At 35.5% G+C, this 24,908-nt stretch overlaps 1 protein-coding gene across 1 annotated transcript; it reads right to left on the bottom strand.

The window, feature by feature from the left end:
- Nucleotides 1–5,232: 5,232 nt before the first annotated feature.
- Nucleotides 5,233–24,773, bottom strand: LIPN (lipase family member N). The gene is made up of 10 exons (XM_521546.7): nucleotides 24,687–24,773; nucleotides 23,278–23,393; nucleotides 22,524–22,641; nucleotides 20,222–20,420; nucleotides 18,454–18,563; nucleotides 15,934–16,070; nucleotides 13,864–14,010; nucleotides 10,311–10,382; nucleotides 9,693–9,764; nucleotides 5,233–6,841 (listed from the first exon to the last, which is right to left on the bottom strand). Exons 2-10 carry the CDS (start codon nucleotides 23,383–23,385, stop codon nucleotides 6,608–6,610), a joined length of 1,197 nt encoding a protein of 398 aa, XP_521546.4. The 5' UTR covers nucleotides 23,386–23,393; nucleotides 24,687–24,773; the 3' UTR covers nucleotides 5,233–6,607.
- Between the last annotated feature and the right edge of the window lie 135 nt (nucleotides 24,774–24,908).

Genomic DNA, 24,908 nt, shown 5'->3' with positions numbered 1-24,908 from the left:
TATTGATGTGCTCACATAATGACATAAGGTCCTTTACTTTGCTCTGTGTTGAGGGACTTGCCTCTAAGTGAAAAAGACTATGTATTTTTCTTGTAGTTGGCTTTCATGTCACTACAAAATAGGTCTTTTAATCTGGCAGTAGTATAATTATAAAGTACTATCTGAAAAGGAACTAATACTTACATTTCATGGGCACCATTAATAAGAATGAGATAAATTTATACTATTTATTTATTTATTTAGAGAGAGTATCACTCTGTCACCCAGACTGGAGTGCAGCAGTGCAATCTTGGCTCACTGCAACCTTTGCCTCCCAGGTTCAAGCAATTCTCCTGCTGTAGCCTCCTAAGTATCTGGGATTACAGGCATGCACCACCATGCCTGGCTAATTTTTTGTATTTTTAGTAGAGGTGGGGTTTCATCATGTTGGCCAGGGTGGTCTTGAACTCCTGACCTCAAATGATCCACCTGCCTTGGCCTCCTAAAGTGCTGGAATTACAGGCATGAGAATTTATACATTTTAGATCAAAACAAGTCACTCAATTGCAAAAGAGAAACTGGAATGGAACATAGTGTCAGATTCTTCTAATATGTATCTCACAATATAATATTATGTAAATAAAACTCCTTTGGAATTAGGAATCTTGTTCTGATGCTGAACTATTTGATAATAAGGTGCTTATTTGAAGATAACAGAAAAAAATCATCTAATCAGATTATTTTGTTTTATGGCGGAAGACAATGAGGCCCCGAAAATGTGACTTGCTCAAGGTAAAACAAAATAAACCTCCAAAAATCAAATGAACTAAACAGATATAGATCCTTGCTTTTAGAAATTAAGATACCTGACTTCCAATCACAAGTTTTCCCATTCTGGAAAGGGAAGAAAACACGTGGAGTAAGCTGAGAAATATGGTTACCAGCCTATGGTGAGATGGTGGATGATCTCCAAAGGTCACTCAGGAAGGATGTGGTTACCACTAAAGCCTGGCCACATGTGAATCGCAGCTGATAAAAATATTGCATCTTCTTTGGGGAGTACTTTCATTTTTTAGCACAGCTAATGCTAAGATTTTTTTTTAAAAAACTCAGAATAAAATATAAGAAACAAGAATATATTGAAATAAAAAGAATACGGTATGAAATAAAAAGAAAAAAGGTCAAAAAGGTGGCTTTCATATGTAATATTTTACATACACCTATCCAGAAATATATGCATAGATATGTACAATTTAATACATATATTAATATACATACATAGAAAGATACATAAATTTAGGTGAAACAAACAATATCCTGGAAAAACATACCAAAATTGATGCAGTGAGACAAACTTCATTTGTAATGTTTAATTTCCAGACCCTGGTAGTCAATATAGATGTTCAGTGTAGTGTATTTTATATGGTTTTGCAGGTCTGCAATTGTTCATAATAAAAATGCAGGAGTTTGATGGATAAAGAAAGATGGACAAGATAAAGAAAAACTGAAAGAAAACTAAAAATGATTAAACACACTGGAGACTGTAAAGCACAGAATTGCATAGAAGTACGTTAGTGATCCTGAGAAAGACTTGATTACCAAGCCCACAGGTCAGAGAAAAAGACAAAGAAATAAAAATAATCTTTGACAGAGAAGATGGTAGACATTGAAGAAACATATAGGTAACAGATTATTGACTAGATTAAAACAAAGGACGAAAAGGAATTGACGTCAATATTCGAAGGCATGATAGAAGAAAACTTGGGTTGAAGAAACATGTAAGTGCAGATTGAAAGAGTTCGCTGCAAAATTGAAATCAAAAGGGATACCTTTGCAAAAATATGCTTGCTAAGTTCATTTCATTACAGAGATGAAAACAAAACTATAATAATATAAAACAAGTATATAAGCAGAAAGTTAATTATTTTCTAAAAATCCACAACGGGTTACCTACAAATAGATAAAAACAAAGGTGGCTTTACACACTTCTGTTGTAATGCTAAACTCTGGAAGAAAATAGAAAAATGTCTACAGAATTTTGTGGTAGAAAGATGTTTTAACCTTTTGTTTTAAGGCAACAAAAAACATTCTCAGACACTCAAGGGTGCAAACAATATTTAAAACATATTTCTTCGTGAAAAAAATTACTTGAAACATCAAATGGCTAACAGGTATATCAAAAAAGTGGAAAACAAAGTTAAAATTAGATACATATAAATAACTATGGAAATACACATATGTATTATGCCAATGCCAAAAAATACACTTGAAGTTATTGAGTATCACACTATATTTACGATATTTGCATTTTATAATTATTAAAATACACGCGTAACTTTGTAATATGAATACGTATTTCATTATAACATTAAACATTCTCAGGTTCCATGTACACCTGAGACAAGTCTTGTGGAGTATGTGGTCAGTAATTTTCCCTTGGCTTCACCCCAATACTAATTTGTTTGCTTCTGTTTTGAATGTTCAGAACTCCTTGAACCACACACTGTTGAAGTCGTACTTTCATAGACTGTATGACCAGGTTTTCATTACCTAGAGTTTCCTTGGGAATCTTTTCTTTGAGGTAGGGGTAGAGTGGCAGGATGTGGAAGGTATTTTTAAGTGCTTATTTTGTTTTTAATTTTTAATTTTTGTGGGGGTACATAGTGGGTGTATATATTTATGGGATATATGAGATACTTTGATACAGTCATACAATATATAATCACATCAGGGTAAATAGGGTACTCATCACCTCAAGCATTTGTCCTTTGTATTACAAACCATCCAATTATACTCTTAGTTATTTTTAAATGTACAATTAAATTATTGACTATAGTCACCCTGTTGTGCTATCAAATACCATAAAAGTGCTTATTTTGATTAAGCTTATTAAGGCCACATCATATCCCAAATAAATAATCTTTCTTAGCTAAGTTGACTGCTTTGATAAGGAAAGAAATTCACACACCAACTAAAATGGCCAATGTGTGTAGAAGGTACAAAAAGAAGAAAGGTTTGACTCCAGAATTCCTCCATAAATGGAATTTATGGACAATCTTATAGGAAATAGAATGCAGGAGAATGATGAAACTTTCCTGAAGGTGCATTCCATAGAAAGCGTACTGTTTTTATAGAATTTACCTTTTTATATCTATATACTAAAAATCGTTGGTGTTTTATATTAATACTTCACATAGATTTTTAATGATTGCACACTATTATTACTGTGATTATTTTTATTTGGTTTGGCTCTGTGGGAGATATGATGATGCTGATGGAGGTTTTGACAGAGCTAAAGACATGTCACATCTTGACAACGGCTGGAGGAAGGACTTCATAGTCAATCAAGGTATAAATACTAGCAATCTGTTTTCACCCTACTCCAAAGCACTTCTTAAATCACATTAGAACTCTAAAATGTAATGAGAACCACGTCACTGTTTTGCAATCTCTAAATGCCAAACTAAAATATGAATCAAGGATTGTGTAGTCAAGTCAATGGGAACTCTGACTTGAGTAACATTTTCCCTTGAGGCAGTGTACAGATTACAAAAGGTATTAGCACAGAAAATTTAGCTTTGGGTGGGACTTGCAATTAAGTCAAATTAATGAATCTGAACTGCGTGTTGTTTTTTTTTTTTATTTTCAAGACATGCCATTAAGCAGTGAAACACCAAAAAGATAAAGCCAAAACTTGGAAGTAACCCACGTGTTTTTCAGTGAGTGAATAGTTAAACAAACTCTGGTGCATGCATACCGTGCAATGCTATTCAGCAATAAGGAGGAACAAACTTGATATATGCAACAACTTGGATAGATCTCAAGGACATCATGCTGAGTAAAAAAAGCCAATATCAAGGCCAAATACTCCATGATTTTATTTATAAGACATTATAGCAATGGAGAACAGATAAGTTGTCAGGGATCAAGTTCAAGGAGAGCTGGTCATGGTGGTAGTGGTGGTTGACCATAAAGGAATAGCAAAAGTGAATTTAGTGTGATAGTGGAGAGTTCTATATCTTAAATGCTTCTGTTTTCAAGCTACTTAAAATTTATTAGGGCAGTAGACTTACACAGAACTCTCCAAAAAGATAATTCAGAAGCATAATAAAAAGTGATTTAAGCTGGGCGCCGTGGCTCATGCCTGTAATCCCAGCACTTTGAGAGGCCGAGGTGGGGTGCATCGCCTGAGATCAGGAGTTCGAGATCAGCCTGGCCAACATAGTGAAACCCTATCTCTACTAAAAATACAAAAAATTAGCTGGGCATGTGATGGGCACCTGTAATCCCCGCTACTTGGGAGGCTGAGGCAGGAGAATTGCTAGAACCTAGGAGGCAGATGTTGCAGTGAGCTCAGATCGCACCATTGCACTCCAGCCTGGGCAACAAGAGTGAAACCCTGTCTCAAAAAAAAAAAGTGATTTAGAAGAGGGAACAGTAATTCTAGAACATATAGTTCAGGCAAAACGTTTCAGAAATGGTGGTATTGTGGCCAGACCTTGGAAAATGTGGGTAACCTTCCTATGAGAGGAGAATGCAGAGGTGATCAAAGTTGAACAAAGCCCTGATGGTGAAACACGTGCCTTGTTCTTTGGTTAATGAGTCTCAAAAAGGCCGTCAGAGAGACTTCGCCTCTCGGAAACTGATTGATTATACCGATTGAAAGAAATTCACCAATGTTCTGAGTCAGAATTTACATTTGACATCAATTTGTATTGAATAACATTCATGTTATTATTTACCTTGTCCTATTAAAAATAGCAATGAGATATTGAGGCTTGGGAAACTGGAGGAACCTGGTAAGTCTGTTTCAAGGCTGTGAGCCAAATTTCTTGCTTTGTATAAGTAAGAAAAATAAGGAGAAACATTGTCAACATATCCAAAAATTTGTATTACAAGTCTGTGGCCAAGTTCCCCATCAGTAAAGTGTTGCTAGACTCCATTCCTGCTTGGAAGTCATCTTGGTATTCCAGACAAAATAATGAAATGTATTATAATTAATCTGACTGCACCTAGCTCTAGTATTAGGACATTTTTCTGGACCCTAGAGTCCTCCAAGGCATGATTCTCCTCCTAAAAGTAAGCTTTTTAAGGCTTTCAGAACCATCAATTAGCCTACATAAAAATGTATAATAAAATATGTATTTTATGTTTATCTTCCTTTACTGAATATTATGTTTGTGAGATTTGGACAAGTTGTAACATTATGTCATTACTATATTAAAAATTAAAAACTATTAATCACTCATCATGTTACTACCCTGACACGACTAATTTTATTTTTTATATTGCTTCAGTTTTCATTATATACAAATATTTTATAAAGTCATATAATTGTTTTAATATTTGTATATATTTGCAAACACATAGTTCTACCAGTTTCATTTTCTTCTCTTCACATAACATTATATCATGGGTATTTTTCCATATTATCACATGGTTTTCATAGTGACCATTATTCCCCATCAATACATATACATTAAATTGATGAATGCTAGTTTTGAGAGAAGAATGGCTCCAGGGGCCAGCAGCTTGTGGATTTGCCAGCAGAGCAGGAAAGTATTATGGACCTGGCTCTGGATTTTCCAAGGATCATCTCTCTTAGCACAGAAGGATATCGGCCTGCATCAGAACACTTGATCAGATTTACAAACTTGCTCAGAATCTTTTGTTGGCATCTTCTAATCCATTTTCTATGTAGCAGCCAAAGCGATCGTTACAAAAACACGGCAATCAGGTTTCCATTAGGTAAAATATTTTGGTGGCTTCTCATTGCTTTTAAGATGGAGGAAGAAAATACTTAATGTTTAGAGACTATCTAGCCTAGTACTTTCGGCTTCCATCTTTAGCTTAATCTTTTATTGTCAGTTTCCTATCTGTCAGTTTTTCATGGAATGTTCAAACCCCTCAAAGAACAAAAAGGGGGCATTACATGCTAAACAAAGAAGCCTCCCTATGATTATAAAATGATATTGATGCTGCACAATTTATTTCTGCTTTAATAAGGAAGATTTTATACATGTATCCTATTATGGGTTCAAGATTCCGTTTACGCAGATAGCCAGGGATAAGATTGTAAGAAAAGAAGGCTTCTCTGGAAGAATCTTTGGGGACTTTTTTGAATTTCTGATGTTGAAAATACCTAAAAAAGTAAAAATGTCTATACATCTTCAGGATAGCTAAGAAACTTTTATAAAGAATTTACAGGCCCTCATCCTAATCCCACACTCTGTCCATTGCCATAGCAATCCATATAAATTAAATGACAACAGAGGTTTCCATGTAGGACCTTAAAGGAATTTCACTGTTCCTTTGAAGCTTCAGACATTTCTATACTTCATGGTATGCCCTAAAAATTACAATTTAATTAGACTTAAATACCAGATAGAGTAGCAACTTGTTTATCTTTTTGCCTAATCTAACTCATTGTTTATAAGGACCTGTAGATGGTCCCATGCAAAGATGTCTCTAAACATAAATAACACTAACACAATTGACTTGGAAAACAGACTCCATTGTGCATCTCCCCCAGGGTGCTGGGGGACAACCTCATTGTTGGTTACTATTTTTTCTAAAGTCCCTTATGGGCTTGGAAGCAACTTTTAATTGAAAAGTAAATGCATTGCATTCAGGAATATGCCTTCATTAAAGCTATGATTTCACTGTACATCCGTTGAGGGGCATCGAGGCCCCAGACAAAATCAAAGTGGTTCCAATCTGGCAATAGCTTAAAGTAATGAAGACTCTTGATTTGAGGGAGTATCCTGGCCACATCCTGGGGTGTTACGAGGACATCATGCCCACCAGCCCAAATAGCAGTAGGCACTTTCATGGCAGTCAGGTCATATATAGGGGGATGACTCTGTGGGAGAGAAAGCAAGGGCATTCATGAGAGGAAGCTCCTCAAAGCAATAACTACAAAGGCTGCTAAATGAATGTGGACAATGGCCATAGTTCTGTTAGGCACCAGCAACATATGAAGAAAACATACAATGGTCTCTACCTTTAAGAAATTTGCAAAAGAGGGAGCAAGGCAAATATTTGTATACAAAGTAAGGTATGTTAAATGCCATAAACACTCCAAAAATAAAATGGAAATAAAGGCAAAAAATTATTTCCACCTGAGGGCTTCATAGAAAGAGGGGTCCTGTGAAATGACTCTTGAGGGAAGGTTGCATTTTGACAGCAGAGATGAGGGTGAGTGGGAGGCAGGAAGAGTTTGTAGGCTATGATCAGGAATGGCAAGCTTCCCAGTGTACCTGGAGAACAGAATATATAAAGGAATATGATAGGATATAAACTTGGAGGCAGATAATCAAAGTCTGAATGTCAGGCTAGGAAATTTGGACATATTGCAGAAGTTTTGGAGACAAGGGTCATTTCTCGGAGGTCTGTCTTCGGACTACCATATGGGCAACAGTTAATGGAATCACCTACAGAAAGAATAGGTTGAAGGCAAGTCCTGAAAAAATCTAGATAAGCCATAGAAATGGTCCAAATTAAAGCTATGCTGACTTCTCCAAGGAAGAAAGAGAGTTTTGAAGAATCCTTGGGGAATGCTAATGATTTCAGAGAGGTGGAAGGTGGAGTAGCCAGTGCCTGGGACAAAAGGAACAATCACAAACAGAAGGAAAATCAGAAATCATTCTGTTATGGAAGTCCAAGTCAGGGGACTGAGTTGCAAGGAGACTGTGGTAACGAACATAACACATTTCAAAAGGTGAAGATAGGCCATTGAATTTGGCAATTAAAAGCCATGGGTGACTTTAAATAGGGTAGCTATGATAAAAAGACGAAGACCTAAACTGCATTGTACAAGGTTCAGGAGTAAGTAGAAGAAGACCTCTTCAATACTAAAAATATGTTGATAAGAACAGAGTGACATAATGATAACTTGATAGAATTGATGGTCTTGCTTGTTTTTCATAAGGGACAGGAGAATGGAGCCAGGAAGGAAGGGGAAGTGAGAAGAGATGGGATCAAGGGTACAGGACCAGAATAACTTGGAAAATAAGAGGACCATCATTTTCTGATACAGAAAGGAAGGAGAGAATCAAGAAGATAGAGACATTTTGAGGTAGATTAAAGTTAAGAAATTTCATTAATGCAACACGTAGATATTGGGAGCCCAGTAATTGTCATGTACTCTTCCAGATGAGAAAACACTGGTGAACAAAATGATGAGAAATCCCTACCCCCATGGAGCTTACATGGGTTAATTCTCTTATACCCAATAAAATATAGATATAGCAGAGATAATGCTGTGAACTTGAGGAGAGGGCAAACTGTTGAGACTAGTTTTTTGGAGAGAATGTAATAAAAATTGGCATCAAATGAGATTAATTCACAAAATAGGACTGGCTTGGAGCAGAGTAGGACCAGCTAACTGTGGACAAATTCTAAGGACATTAACACTCTCACATACTTTAGTACTTGACCATAATGATCTTGAGTGTGTGTGTTTATTTTGTTTCATTTTCTTGTAAATGTAAACAATTTATAAATAGAGCATGTTTATTCAAAATAATGGAAGAAAACAGACATATGTAAAGTCCAAAATGAGAGTCCTTTACTGTCTCATGTCCATCCACTTCTTTTCTTCTTTCTTCTCTCTGAAGATAACCACTTTAACATTTACTGTTTTTTTTTCTAGACCTTTTCTAAGCATTTGCAAATACATGCATTTGTGTCTATAAATAGTCTCAGGAGCAGGAAAAAAAACTTTTAGTGGTGATAGAAACGTCCTATATTTAGATTGTGGTGTGGTTACACAAATAAATATATTTGTCAAAACTTATTAAATGGGACACACAAAATTAGTAATGTTCTTGTATGTAAATCACATCTTAAACTTATTTTTAAAAATAAATAAAATATACATGGTCTATCTCTTGTAGTGGTTTTAAGGATTAGTAGAATTATTCCTCTAACAGGCCAATTCATTATTGAGAAATTGATTAGTCTGATTGTTTTGATCCTCAGAAACAACTTATTAATAATCGATCTATAGTTGCACCAGTAAATAGCTTAAAATATGATAGCCTGGGAAAATACTTAAAACAATTTAATTTAATTTGCTTAGTTCATACTTATAAGCCAAGCCCCTGGCTATGAGAACAGAAAAGTGGTGACAGGATTAATTAAAAGTATGGTGCTAAACAAGGCTACAGATTTTTATGTCATAAAGCTATATGGAGAAAGATGCCTTACGACCCAAGTATTCAATGTTGGGTAATACTTATTCAACTTTCATATGGAGTTCTAATTTTTCTGTTGGTATTAAAAAGTGTATATTCATTTATGCTGTAAAGATTTTTATGAAATAATTTCTATTATGTAGCCATTAAAAACGCGTTTAAAAATCCCTCAGTTATATTAGTTATCTCTTACTATAGCTTAAGTAAAATAGAAAGATTAAAAGTTGTCTAAAAGCAATATAATACTGAGAAAATTGGAATAAATACACCAAAATGTTAGTACATCTAGTTATCTCTGGATGGAAGTATTACACATGATGTAAGTTCCTTTGTATATGCTTCTTTAATTTATAAATTTTCTGAAATAAATTAAAATTAAAATTAAAAATTTTTTTTAAAAAAAGTTATATCAGTATAAATGCCACCAAATGACAGGTAGGAGTCTTTCCACCCTCAAATAATTTTTTATTATAATTTATCAAAATCAGCATGCTGGGGTTACTGTAAGTAGCTCACCTGATTGTAATGTTTCATATTATCAGCTTCATTTCCCCAGTCATAAGCTCTGAATTCATCAGATTGGTAAAGCTGAAACAAATATTTTTTAGAAAAAGAATAGTTAGGGTAAGAATCATGAAAGTTAACAGCAAATTTTAGAAAAATACTGTATGCTAGGACGAAAATAGGGCTCCTAGATCACCAGAAGGATGTAAATACCCATTTTACAATTATGACAAATGGGGCTCAACAGAAAGACGAGCAATACCCCCTTGGTTTAAAGGAAAAGTTCATGGAAAACCAAGCCTCATTAGAAAGAAGTTAAATCCCAGATACTTCTCTCTGGAGAAGTCTCAGTTCTCTTGAGGCTTCCCTAGTTTACCTCTTGCTTCAGTTCAGGGCCTATTTTTAAAACTCTGATTTAAGGTGGTGTTCATTTATGTCATCTACTTGGTCTGTACCATTACATCCTTTCTCTTAAATTCCAGGGAAATCAAGGCATACAGAAGGCAGCAAGGACAAACTGGAAGCAAGCTCTTAAGATTCTTAGGGTAGGCCTGTTAACAGGGTCAATTCTGTCTTTTTAAATATATTGAAAATAAGGATTGGAATGGTTTTCCATGACTAAGACTCTACCTGTTTTATATGCAGAATGTTCTGTACTGATGAACCAGTGGGAGCATGTGACATATACACATCCATTCGACTCTAAAGGAGATAAAACTCATATTACAGCAATTGCCCAACAAAATTTTGCCTTTCAGAATCAGAGAAAAATGATGCACAGAATTAGCAAACAAGACCGGGGCTTTGAAAATAACAAGGTAGAATTATCTAGATAAATATACCATTTAGGTCAATACTTTAATGTGAGTGAACCACAAGCTGACTAATGGAATGGGCTGCTTGACAGCACACCTGCACCAGCTCTGAATCTGTAGGATAATTTGCTTATTTTGAAGTAGAAGGAACAGTAATGGTCATCATGGAGCAAAGCCAACTAGGAAAGGTTCTATGTGCAAGTGTGGGGGTGATGCGTGCATGCGCATCCAAGTGCACTGTCACAGATTAAATCAGAAAACCAGGAGTTCAGTCCCTGTTGTTGTTAATGATCAGCTTTGTGAACTTGGCCACCATATTTAACATCTTTGAGTTTCTGTGTTTTCATCTATTAAATGAACATACTAAAAATCATAGTACCAATTTCCTAGGATTTTATGGGGATAAAATAAAATATTGCAAAAGTAAAGCTAAAAGCCAATTTTTTCCAAAGGTTATTTCAGTATTTGTAAACATTATAGAGATGAAAATTATAGAGATAAAATAGTAATCATAATTCTATGTCTTAGAAAATAATCTAATTAAGAGAAACTATTAAAAATCTTTACTTTTGAACAAGCCAACTTTGAACAATGGTTCCTTATGGGTTTCAGTCTAACACAATTTAGCTTCTTAGAGAATAGGGGTACAGAACAATTATCTTGGGACTGGCTTCACTGTAACAGCCTCATTGGCTGCAATTTGGAATACAGTAGAGACAACTATTCAACCACACCAGTCTGTGGATGTGAACTCTTCCTCCTCCTTCTTCTTGAATTCTCAATAACAGAAAATGAAGAGGTGATAAAACAGGACTGCTACTTCTTCATAAAGAGGGGATCCCATCTCCCTTCCACCCTGTCCTGTTATTTTGCAGGTTTTATTTCAAAACAAAAGTCACCCACAAAGAAAGGAACACGTGAAATAAGACGCAGGTTTATATGTGCTTCTCTCCTTTTTTAGGATTTTATTTTTAATCCAATATATTCAAATGCAATAAATTCAAATTGACTGTAGTAAGTTATGGCTGATTGAGAACATGTAAGAAACTGCTACCCATTATAAAACATCCATTCTCTTAAATTTCACCAGGGAATAGAAGAGTGAAGCTGCCTATTCACTTCCCCCGTCTTCATATTCAAGGTTTGTTGAGTACTTAATCTTCTATGTATAGCAGACATCTACCTTCATGGTTCCACTTAAATTTTAGGCTTTTTTTTGTTTCAATGAAGAATGTCATTGGTATTTTGATAGGGATTGCATTGAATCTGTAGATTGTTTTGGATCGTATGGACATTTTAACAATATTGATTCTTGCAATCCATGAACATGGAATACCTTTCCATTTTTTAATGTCATTTTCAATTTCTTTCATCAGTGTTTTATAGTTTTCCTTGTAGAAATGTTTCACTTCTTTGGTATGGTTTATTCCTAGGTGTTTTATTTTATTTGTAGCTATTATAAACGGGATTATTTCTTGTTTTTTTTTCTCTCTTTTTTTAAGATTATTTGCTCTTGGCAAATTGAAATGCTGCTGAATTTTGTATGTTGATTTTTGTATCCTGCAAATTTAATGAATTTGTTTATCAGTTCTAGCAGGTTTTTTGTTGGCGTCTTTAGTTAGGTTTTTCTAAATATAAGATTCTGAGAAAAAAGAACAAAGCTGGAGGCATCACATGACCTGACTTCAAATTATACTAAAAACCTGTAATAATCAAAACTGCATGATACTGGCATAAAAACAGACACATAGACCAATGGAACAGAATAAATAACCCACAAATAAATCCACACATTTGTAGTCAACTAATTTTCAACAAAGGCATCAAGAACATACATTGGGCAAAGGACAATTTCCACAAGAAATGATGCTGGGAAAACTAGATATCCATAAGCAGAAGAATGACATTAGATCTCTATCTCTTGCCAGATACAAAAACAAAATAAAAATGGATTAAAGACACATTTAAGACCTAAAACTATGAAACTACTAAAAAACAAACATTACGGAAGCACTCCGGGACATTGGTCTGGGCCAATTTGAGGTAAGCCCTCAAATGCACAGGCAACCAAAGCAAACATGAACAAATTAGATTACGTCAAGCTAAAAAGCTTCTGCAAAGCAAAGGAAACCATCAACAAAGTGAACTAAGAACCTGTTGAATGAGAGAAAATATTTGTAAACTACCCATCTGACAAGGGATTAGTAACCAGAATATATAAAGAGGTCATATAACTCAATTGCAAAAAAAAAAATCTGATTTAAAAATGGACAAATGATCTGAGTAGACATTTCTCAAAAGAAGACATACAAATAGCCAAGAGGTACATTAAAAACAATGTTCAACATTACTAATCATTAGAGAAATGCAAACTAAAACTACAATGAAGTACTATCTCACTCCAGTTAAAATAGCTTTTATCAAAAAGATAGGCAATAATGGATGCTGACAAGAATGTGGAGAAAAGAGAACTCTTGCACAGACTGTTGGTAGGAATGTAAATTAGTACAGGCACTATGGGGAAGAGTATGAGGGATCCTCAAAAAACTAAAAGTAGAACTACCATATGATCCAGCAATTCCAGTGCTAGGTCTATATTCAAAAAAAAAAAAAGGGAAATCAATCCATGGAAGAGACATCTGCACCCCCATGTTTAGTACAGCACTATTCACAATGACCAAGATATGAAATCAGCCTAAGTGTCCATCAACAGATGAGTGGATAAATAAAATGTGGTACATATAGACAGCCATAAGAAGAATGAAATCATGTCATTTGCAATAATGTGGATGAAACTGGAGAACATTACATTAAGTGAAATAAGCCAGGCACAAAAAGACAAATACTGCATGTTCTCACTCATATAGGGGAGTTAAAAAAAAAACTGACCTTATAGAGATAGTCAGAAGAATGATGGTTACCAGAGGCTGGGAAAGGTAGTAGGGGTGGGGGAAGGATAAAGAGGCATTGGTTAATGGGTACCAAAATAACGTTAGAAGGACTAAAGTCTAGCATGCACAATAGGATGACTATAGTTAACAATAATTCATTGTATATTTCAAAATAACTAGAAGAGTCAAATTAGAATGTCTCTAACAAAAAGAAATGATAAATGCTTGAGGTGATGGATATCCCAATTACCCTGATTTGGTCATTACACATTGTATGCTTATATCAAAATATATGTATCTCATAAATATGTACAACTATTATATACCCATAAACATTTTTAAAAGCAAAAAAAAAATCTGTCTTTAAGGGTTTGGAATACCATATGAATTTATACAGTAAATAGATATATCAAAATGAGTCAAAGGAAAGCTGGAATTTCTTAAGGTATCAAATGGCCCTATAATTATCATACATACCTGATTCATATTTTTCTTGTTGGATCCAGCCCATAAGGACATAAATTCACTACATATCAACCAGAGTATCTTATTGTTGCAGATTTTGGTAGAAGCTATCTTCGTTTTCTTATCTTCTAAAAAGAAACCTTTGGTACCAAAAACAGCCTATGAAAGTAAATAATAATTATCTTTGAATGAGATAAAATATTTGCAGACTATCCATATTACAAGGGATTAGTAACCAGAATATATAAGGAGCTCAACTCAATAGCAACAACAACAAGGACAACAAGCCCAACTAGCAATAGCAAAAAACCAAAATTCAAGAATCATCTTCAGACTTCTTGACATTTCCTTCATTCTAGGAAAGAGCCACGCTTGGGGATCTATTTGTACTTACTGATTCAGTCAAGGAGACCAAATTATTCAGGAAAAGTTACTTAGGAATGTATCTCCAGATGAGGAAGAGTATCAAATATTATTTACAAGGAGATTGCAATAAAGGCCCTCAATCCCAAATTCACTTCTCCATAGTGAAGCTTCCCTGTATTCTGCCCAGTCAGTGCTTGCCAATATTTTTTTCTCATTAATTGGTATGAAATGTAAAACAGTTTTTCTTAAGGTCAAATAATACCTTGAATATAAGGGAAAATCGGGGTTTTCCATGTTACCCATGTGCACACTGCATTCGAGTACTGTCCCAGATTAGCCAGCTCTCAGGCTGAAAAGTAGAGAACAGTGAGCCAAAGAGAAGGAACCATTGAACAGAAAAGACATGATAATGTCACAAAGGCAGCACAATTGAAACTTCCAGGAGTTGGGAAAGTAAACTTGGATGGGGATTCCTGGTGGGGTCTTGGAGCTTCTGGGGGAAACTGACGGAAGAAAAGAGCAGGATATGGGACTTAAAAGTAGCAGGAATATTGACAGTGGGAAATGTGAAACTGAGATAACCCAGGAACATTATTTGCCTTATAGCTGACCTATGTAGGAAGAGCAACACAAACAACGCTTATATGTATTTACAGATAGATGTATCTCTCTCTGAATTTAATTTAACAAATTAGTTTGCTCACGCTGTCCAAATATAGAAAACATTAAAACCTAACTGATGTCAACACATTTTTAAATAAACTAGAAAAGCTCTTGAATAAGGAAGTTACATCATTTGTGCTCTCAGTAAACAATACAATAAAACTATTATCAGACCATAGTATTATCAGACCTAACTATTATTAGGCCCTATGGAAATTCTTCCTTGTGTTAGCTCACAAATAAGTTTTTTCATTCCTACCACTCTACCCCAAACCAACATCTCATTTTCTTATATATGAATTATTTTGATATTCTAACTGGCCTCCTTGACTTCAATTTTGGCCCAAATCCATTTTATCCGTCATCCCAAGTTCAAAGGCCAATCTGGAATTTGATTAAATGCTGTGTTCATTGTGGCAATGACCTTTGCAGAGAAACAAAAGCAAAGAGAAAAAAAAAAAAAAACAACCGTTTAATAGATAAAATCCCAAATCCACAATTGGCAACCAAATGACTTTTTCAACTCCTGAAAAATAACCAATAAATATTTGAATTAATACTTGAGCTGTAATACATTTAGGCTTTGGAATCTTAGCTTTAGTAATTAGGGCAAGTTTCCATATTGGAAGGAATATATTAATCAGGTTTTTCTAATGTCAAAATTGGACACATCAGTGATTATGGGTAACTTGAAGTGTCTTTCATTTGGGCAATGTGAATTCATTGACCTACCTGACTAAATGGAACAAAAAACACTTGGGAAAACAAGAAAAATCCTTGTTGTCATATAGCACTCAGTTCAGCTAGAAATTCTGACATATACTCAGCCTGCTGATGACCTTGTATAGTAAATTGTATTACAGAACCTGCAGATACTATGGCACAGACATGCGCACACGCGGGGACACACATACACAAGCACATACCCACAGAGTCTAAGTTCTATAGATTTTATCTAAATTTCCTACTTTTACTTTACAGTAGATTTGAAAATAATAAGGATTTATGATCCAAAATGAGATCCTCAGGTACATTTTGTTGAAAGGAGCCTACCTTGATTATGGAATTTGGAAGTAGAAAAAACCTGGTAAAAATGCCCGTGGGATATTTGAATGAGATCGTAGGACCCAAGGCAAAATTCATTTTGATTCTTTGTGCCAGTTCAGGCATGGTGGAAAAGGCTACAAACCCTGAGAGAACAGGAGATAAGACAATCTTGTAAAAATAAATACTTACGCAATGTTTCTGACAAAATTGGGGCTCTGCTTAGTCATTTTTTCCTTCTATCGTGATCATACTGGGGATGAATTGGAAGTCTTCTGAGTTATTCTATAAAGATAATCTGCCTTCAGTCTTCTCTGCTCTCAAGTCTCCAATTTTATTTTATTCTATTTATGGACAGTTTGACTTGATTGGGGGAAATGGAGTAGTTGGCAGGGGAAAGGTGATGGTTAAGCTGCTGGAGTAGCTACTGCTGTGTAAACTTCCCAAGCCTGGGGGGCTAAATGCTGGCAACATTCTCATTTCATCCCTAACTCTGAGATGCCAGAATGAATCACAGAGCTTCCAGAAGCAAATAATCAGTCACAGGAGGTGAATTGATTTCTTTCTGCAGCATCACCCAGTTATTCTAACAGGTTTTCTTTCTCACTATGGAATGAAATTTCACTGCTCCCAGTGTCTTACTGGGTGTTTTTCAACCCTCTAGACTCTTCCCTGTTTCCAAAAAGAAAGAGGCTTTCCCTAGCATCCACGATGGCCCAGTAAGGACGAGGCATCTCCATTTGCTTTGCTCTTTCAGCAGTAGCATTGCACCCCTTTGTATATCTGTGAGGATGGAGATTAGCACAACACTGGGTAGGCTAGGGAGAATATCCATATAATTTGGTTTCCAGAGGTCCCTTCCTGGGCCTCCACTGGCGTGTGTGTGTGTGTGTGTGTGTGTGTACTGAAACACTTGTTGAAACATTAAAACTGTCTTGGCCAGAAAAAGAAGAACTGAAATAATTGACTGAACAATTGATGAAAAGACTCTGAATCAGGAATAGTACTTCCCCAGAGGGTGTTTGGAAATGTGTGGAGGTGAGATTTTTGAGGGTCACGCTGACTGCAGAGCCCTGTTTAATGGGCTGGGACCTACTAAATGTCCTACAAAGAGTGGGTGCTCCTTACATAACAGAAATTGCTCTGTCCAAAATGCAAACAACAGTCACTAAAAATATTTATGTCCTAAATGAAACACAGAGCACAGATAATCAAATTCTCCATGGTTTTTTTTTTTTTTTTTTTTTTTTTTTTTTTTTTTTTGCAGATCAAGTATAAGAGCATATCTAAGTCCTACCCACTTTCCAAAACCAACTAAAGTCATTTCTTCTTCTCTACACCATTTCTCCGGAATCCTTACACACCCTATTGGTGAAATCAGATACATCTGGTTTGAATCTGCGTTCTGAACTTGTGTTTCTTCTTCTATGAGATGGGGATAATAACATTCAGGTTGTTTTGAAGATCAGAGGGAGATACTGTGGGGAAGGTCCTGAACACAAGACCCTACACATAACGAATGCTCAATAAGTGTTAGATACTGTAATTATTTGCCTATTGGTGGCATTTTTGATCTCCTATGAGTTCTTTGATACTTTTTTAGTATATGCTGACTGATGCTAACTGCCTGTTCTGAGCTTGGAAAGTGCCTGTCAATCTAAAATACTAATGAATATATGTTTGTTACTGATGATAGTGGCGATAATGAAAATATTTCCCTAAACTGAAATATTGCACTTTCACGTGATTTCTTCTCTTAAAATTGGAAACTTTAGTGGAAGTTCAATGACAAATTCAAAGCTTTTATTAGTGTGGGTTCCTTTCAACTTTTACTTGGAACTAGATTATTGATTTCTTTCCAAAATATCTGGAAAGTAAATTGTAAAGTAAATTAAGTAAAGTAAGTAAATTAAGAAGTAAGCTGTCAGCTTAAAAAACTTTAGAAATTTCTACATAGTGCTTACATTTACTTGCTATTTCATAAATACTAAGTCACACACTGAATAGATAAGCTCAATTGATTTATTATAGTAAGCTTGTGTGTTCCAACCCACAAACAAATATAACCATGCCTTTTCAATTTGTTTAAATATAGGTATAAGCCCTTCCCTTTTATTTTTTAAAAATCCCATTTGGATTGTGAGAAAGAGATGATTGATGCACATTTATTATGTTTCAGCCATATTCCATGGCATTGAATTTTACTTTTTCAGCTCAGAGGGAATCTAGAAACTTACTCTGTGGAATTATTTCTTTGAATTTGGAACACATGTTATTCCTGGGAAATTGCATCACCGTAGTCAATATGCTGCTGTGACCAGAGACCCAGGAAAGGTTTGCCCTACATATAGTCTGTGCACTGCAGGCTCACAGCTACTTAGAGTACTAGGGTTATTCCCAGCAGAGGACAGGGAATTGAGGGCACTATAAGTAACAGTTGTTTTATTCCAACATAAAGGTGAACTCCTGTAAGACTCTGAGAAAACTGACCCTCAAAAACACACCTAACAGTGACCCTCATAAACATACCTATTGTAGTGCCAAGTGAATGTCCAATGAAATACAATTTCTCCTGACCAGTTTTATTTACAATGAAGTCTATTACTCCTGGGAGATCATATTTGGCCATTTCATCAAAACTGCAAAATAAAACAGGGGCTTTTATAAATACTTGCAAGTTTAAGTTTAAAACTCAGAGCACTTGCTCACTTCTTTTTTACACCCAGATTCTATGCTGTTTACTTAGATTCAATGTGTATTTCATTATTTATCCAATTATATGTAGGCTATTGTAGCTTTTTGTTTTTCTGCATATGTACATTTTACTTCCTTATAAGAGGAACACTTTCGAAACTTGTGTATGATATTTGAAGTTCAACCTTATGATCCCTCCTCTTCCTTCCCTTCTCTTGCTTTTCTTTGCCCTCCCTTTCTCCATCTGGCTTGTGTGCCTCTACTTCTGACTCCCACATGAGGCTTCACAATTGTTAGGACCATTTAATACCCATCTTTGGAAACAGGGGTTTTGTAAATCATGATTCTACCATTTATGACCTTTGCAACTCTTGAGAAATTATTGAAATGCTCTGAGCCTATGTTTTCTCATTTGGGAAATAAACAGGGTAGTACCTGGTTTACGGGGCTGCTAACGGGGTTTAATAGTATGAAAGAAATGACTCTGGCTGCCAGTGGGTGCTCAGTAAGATGTTGTTAATAGTAGTATTCCTGTCCACATGGATATATAGATATATATTTAATATATACCAATATTCCATAGTACCAGTATTTTGTTCTTCAGACAGGAGGAACAAAAGGGCCTATATAACATTTAGTCAAATCAGGTATTCCATAAGCTAGAAGCCTGTTTATTAAAAGAACATGTGAGGAAATCTATAGATTGGGACTTACAAGAATAGGAGAATTGTTGTGACACCTCCTAAAGACTAATGATTCAATATTTCCTGATGCTTGCCCCTGCCCAAGAACTCAGACCATAACATTCTATTCTATCCCTCCACTATTCTCAAACTTTCAGTGGGTACTGAATGTTTTATTAATGTAATAGGAATACACACTCTGTTCTAGCATCAGGTTTACAAACCAACAGGGAGCTTAGGCCTGAAGAAAGAAAGTCTATCGCAGGCATCAGCCTGTCCTCTGGTGACAGCAGAAAACTCTTCCATTAAAAGAAACAAGATATCAAAAAGATTCTTCTTCATTGCCCATTAACAAGGTTTTAAAAATCTAATATTGGAGTTTTCCTGAAAGTGGTACTATGTGTGATCTCAGTTTCTCTAAATCAATCACAGTTTCTCTAAATCAATAAGGTCCTGGTCCAAATCATCTTTACACAGTTGATTGGCCATCCAGGAGCAATGACTTGTAAAATTATCACTAAAATGAACATAAGCTTTGTGAGGTCAGAGAGTTTGTCTGTTCCCTGTTTGAATGTTTGGGGCCTAGAACAGCACGTACAGTAGCCACTCAGTAAACATTGGCTGAATGAATGTGCACATTGGTCATGATAATTTCCTGAGCTGTCTCTTTGGACATACTTTTAATGCATAGAATTCACAGAATTGGATGTAAAAATGATCTTGTTGAAATGCCATACTTTGCCTGTGGGAGAATCAGTGAAAAATCAGAGCTTCTTGCTGTTACCCTCCTTTGAGATCTTAACAGAAACTACAAGGAGCTATATGACTTCAAGTGTCAAAGATAATCATTAATAGCGTCCACGTTATTTTTTTTAAATTGCCTCCAATTTCCCCCTTGAGTTTTCTTAGCTAATATTTACCTAAAGGCCCAGAATTTCTCATCTGTCTCTGAGAGTGTTTTGTGTCTTCTTGACCAAGTGTTTCCCCGACTGTTTCCCATCCATACATCATAACCTGCATCTGCTAGAAGGAATCCAAGGCTTCCATTGGCATAATTCTCAAGCCAGTAGGCATTGTCTGCAAACAGGGCATGCTGCATATACACAACTGGCCGGGGACCTGGTGGGGGAAAGGGTAAGATGAGAGAGGGAGAAAGAGAAAGAGAGAGAGAGAAAGAGTGAGAGTAATTTATGGTAAATAGAGCATGTTGGAAACATCACAGACACACACACATACACACATGGTAAAACAAAAACTGTTTTCACTTTTCCCTTGTCAATAGTATAGAGCATTATAATCAGGTAACTTCGGTTTCTTGAGCACATATTTTTGTACCTGGTGCTATGTTGACGTATTTATATGTATTAGCTTACTAAATTCTTGCAACAACTCTATAAACTAGCCGCTATTTTGAGAACCCTCATTTTGTAGATATGGAAACAAAACTTTATGTAGTTAAGTAACTTTCCCAGAGGGCCACCCAGATAAGAAGGCCAGAGCAGGGACTCAAACCCAGTTCTTTTTATGTCAAAGTCTGTCCTGATAACTACTGTGCTCTATGTATTTGTATATACAAATTTCCTGGGTGTGGTTTACAAAGACATGAAATTTATCATGCTTACTCAAGTCCTATAGCTCTTCCAGGGAGGAAGAGGAGGTGAGTGTAAATGGACACTGATTAGTTCCTCACCAAATTTCTATTCAAATCCCCATCTTCTGTCCAGTGGAGAGCATTTAAAAACTACAATAGTATACTCAGCTCAGTGTCCCTCTGCCAACTTCCAGATTTCTGAGGGAGAGAGAGCATTCAGGGAGATCCAAAGAACCAGGGTGGAAGGTCAAGTAAGGCACAATAATTTAATGACTAAGAGCACAGGCTCTGGAGCCAGCATGCCTGGGCTTAAATTCTGGTCTGTCAGCTTGCTATTTGTGGACTTTAGGCCTCTTAACATAACCGGTTGTGCCTTAATTTCATCATTTGTGAAATGGTGACTATTAGTGGTACCCATCTCATATTGTTGATGAGAGGTTTAACTGATATAAAGTATTTAGAACATTACATCTAATGAATGATCTTTAATTCTAAATCTTTCCAAAATTATCTCTCCTTAAGCCAAATCTTTCCCATAAAAGTTTTCTCCTTTTATATTTCACAGCTCCTTCACACATGTGCCTGGGATTGCCAGATTTAGCAAAAAATAAAAACAAAAGTAAGCAAAAAGATCCAGGATGCTCTACAAAATTTTATAAATAGTGATAATAGTGAATAAATAATGACTTTTTAGTATTATCTTAAAATGAGACTTATAAAAAATTATTTGTTGTTTATCTGACCTTCAAATTTAACTGGGTGTTTCATATTTTAACTAGTAAAACTACTCATATCTCACTCTCATTTTTCATTCTGAAACTGGAGATAAAAGGGAGAGAATGTCAAACATGACCTCAGCTGCTCCTTAATATGTGTGGTGGGAGAAAAGATGCAAAATGAACATGGTAAGCAGCTGCCAATAAATTATTTGCTATTGAACCATTGCAGATATTTTGGTTATTCTTATCATTTCTACTGCAGAGGATTTGTAGTTAAATTTTCCCTTTTAAGGAGTATCATTCCCCTGCTATGGCATGGCTGGCTCCTCATTCTAGAATTCAAGCCTTATTGACACCATACTCTTTCATTCTATGAACTGTCTGTCCCTTAGATCAAAGTGTATGTGGATGTTAAGGTTTTCAGTCCTGGAAAACTTTTCAGAAATGCCGTTGTCATTTAACTAGATTGTTTTTTATCCTGCAGAGGGAGGCCCCTTAATTTTAGTGGGAGCAGGAGAGGTTCTTCTTGGGTGCCCCAGAGTCAATTTCATACAACCTAGAAAATCTCCTTCTGACAATGAGAGGATCCATTTTCCTGGGACAAAGCAATTTTCCACATGATAAATCAGTAATGAGGTGACAAAATGCAGGCTCCGCCTTTCTGTTTACACCCTAACAAGTACCTCTGGTTGCAGTTAGCAAGATCAGTCTTGCTGTTTGTATTTTTAGGTTCCTGTCTGTCTTCAGAGAATTATCAGGCAAAGAGTAAGCCTCCCTGTTAACTATTTAAAGACTAATCCAATAATTCAAACCAATTTTGATAAACTCTGTTGATGCATATCTAGCATTAAATTCCTCCTGAGAAGCAGGAGGTCAATGCAGTCCCCTTTTCAGGAGAGACATATCTTGTACCTGTGCTCCTAGCATGTCTTCGCCCATAAGGAATTCTGTTGACAAGGAGTATGTACCCATCTTCAGTGGTGACTTCATACTCTTCACTGGGGTAGCCATTGTAGATGATGATTTCACTCTGCCCAGTAAAAATACAGTCGTTAGTGGAACTTCTCCAAAGGATATAAAAAGGAATTAAAACAAACCATCTGTTGTGTGCTTATTAGGGTGAATTATCTGAAATTTGTAGTACCAGGTAACTGTAAAATTAATAAATAAAGTCTTAATACAAAATAAGTAGAATTTTAAAAAATATCTACTATTGGCTAATATTTTGGGGGGTTGGGGAAAAATTTAGCGTTGACCCATTCTTTCTGACAAAGCTATATTATCAAGTCAATTGTCTTTTGAGACCCCTCTTGGTTTAAAAGTAATAGAACTATCGATCAATAGAAGGCAATCATGTATATCAACAAATAGCTTGATATTCTTAAAACATAAATTCAAAAGAGGAGGTTCTATCTATAGATAGATAGATAGATAGATAGATAGATAGATAGATAGATAGATAGCACAATAGCACAATTTGGTTTTCATTACCACAGTATTTGTTTTTCAGACAAAGATCTAACTCGCTTGACTCTTGCAGAGGTTAAAAACCATCTACATTTTATCTGTTTTATCAGAGATTTTCTGTTACAACAGGACCTTTCGTAACCTCATACTCCATTAGTCCTGCTTTATTTGATGTTCTTCACAGTTTTCCATGACTTACAGTATTCATCCACACCTCAGGATTCACTTCATTTTCCAAATCAAGGAATCCACCAGCATTTAAAGTTCCACAGATCAAACAAGTTGTTGTTAAAAGCAGCCACATCATAGAAATGCCTGGCATGAAACATTTAATATTCACAGATTAATTTTAACTATCAATGTTGATTAATGAAATAAAATGATTAGTGAAATTATTAATGATTAATGAAAACTTGAATAACACTGAAGGCAGATAATGTATAAAAAGGAATAAATACAGTGAACTAACTTGGAGCACTATTAATCTACTTTTTCATGTAGAAATTGTCTTGATTATAATCCAGTTCCTAAAATGAAATAAATTTAATCAAGTATGGAGGCATTTTTGGTCTTATTTTAATCAAGGTTGAATTGCTTTAAGTCTTTGTTTGCCTACAATTTGCCAAAATATCTAAAGATTCAGAGGACAGGTTTTCATACCATGGCCAAGTAAAAAGTGGAGGTATCCCCTAGTTAAGCCCAGTATCCCACAAAGTAAACAAGAAAAATGGATCAATAAAACTTTAACCAAACAAAAAAGCTTATGATTAGTTTCTAGTGATGTGACTATTTCTCATGTGGCACCCAAAGGCAAATTTTGCATATTTCAATGTGCAGTCTCACTTCCTTGCCATGGTTTAAAAGTATGTCTGTTCAAAGGTAGACCAACACTATAACACTAAACAGCATGCTCATCATATAAGTGCTACAGTCAAATGGTCTAAATTTGAAGTCCAGCCTCACCACAGAAGAAGATGTCTAACCTCAGGCAAGTGTTTTAGTAGCTTTGTCTCTTAGTTTCCTTGTTAGTAAAATTAGGACAATAATGTAACCTATCTCATAGGGTTATAGTGAGGATTAAGTCATATATAACATTTAGTGCAGTGTAAGTTCTTAATAAATGCTTTCACTATTTTTCTTATAAAAGTGAGCAAGAGATAAATATTACAGATAATTCACTATAACAAAGTAATATTTAACTTCTAGAAATGCAGAGTTTACTTCTGAAGCTAAATAGCTTTGCATACATTAGCTATCTGGTTGAAGATCATCTTATATCTGCAAATATTATGAAACTTTTCAAATTGTATGAAACTAATAATAAGCTACTGAGTCCCCTTATGGCAGTCATTACTCTAAATAGTTCACATATGTTATTTAAGCTCCGAAAATCTCCATAATTTTGGTACTATTATTATCCTCATTTTATCAATTAAAAAAAAACAAATGCTTAGAGAGATTTAAGACCTGCTCAAGGTCACAGAGCCAAGAGGTGAGAGATCTAGGATGGACACTCAGGCAGCCTCACTGCAGAGCTCTTGCACCTGACTGCCAGTGCAACTGGCACCTTCCAACCTGCCTCCTGGTTATGATAGATCTTCATCTTACCTAGTTAGATGAGCTTCACCTGCTCACAAGGACTCCTTATTGATGAGGAACTTCTGAACTTTTGCTTTTGACATCAGGCTGAAGAGTAAGAGATGATTACAGTGACAGTTAGAAGCTAGAGATGAGAAACAGGAAGCTTGTGAAAAGGAGGAAGCTTTAGACTGAGACACACACCCAAGGTGTGTCCCTGACACACCAAAGGCCATGATGCACTTGTAGGTT

The sequence above is a fragment of the Pan troglodytes genome, chromosome 8 (genome assembly GCF_028858775.2).
Source record: "Pan troglodytes isolate AG18354 chromosome 8, NHGRI_mPanTro3-v2.0_pri, whole genome shotgun sequence".
Lineage (NCBI taxonomy): Eukaryota > Metazoa > Chordata > Mammalia > Primates > Hominidae > Pan > Pan troglodytes.
Note: the sequence above shows the minus strand (reverse complement) of the source record. Positions and strands in the feature narration are given on the sequence as shown.

Coding starts and splice junctions, on each gene's coding strand:
- LIPN (XM_521546.7), bottom strand. CDS start 23,385: ATGATGTGGCTGCTTTTAACAACAACTTGTTTGATCTGTGGAACTTTA. Junction 16,071..18,453: donor TTCACTTGGCACTACAATAG/GTATGTTTATGA, acceptor CTGTTCTCTCAG/GGTTTGTAGCCTTTTCCACC. Junction 14,011..15,933: donor TTCCAAATTCCATAATCAAG/GTAGGCTCCTTT, acceptor TTACTTTCATAG/GCTGTTTTTGGTACCAAAGG.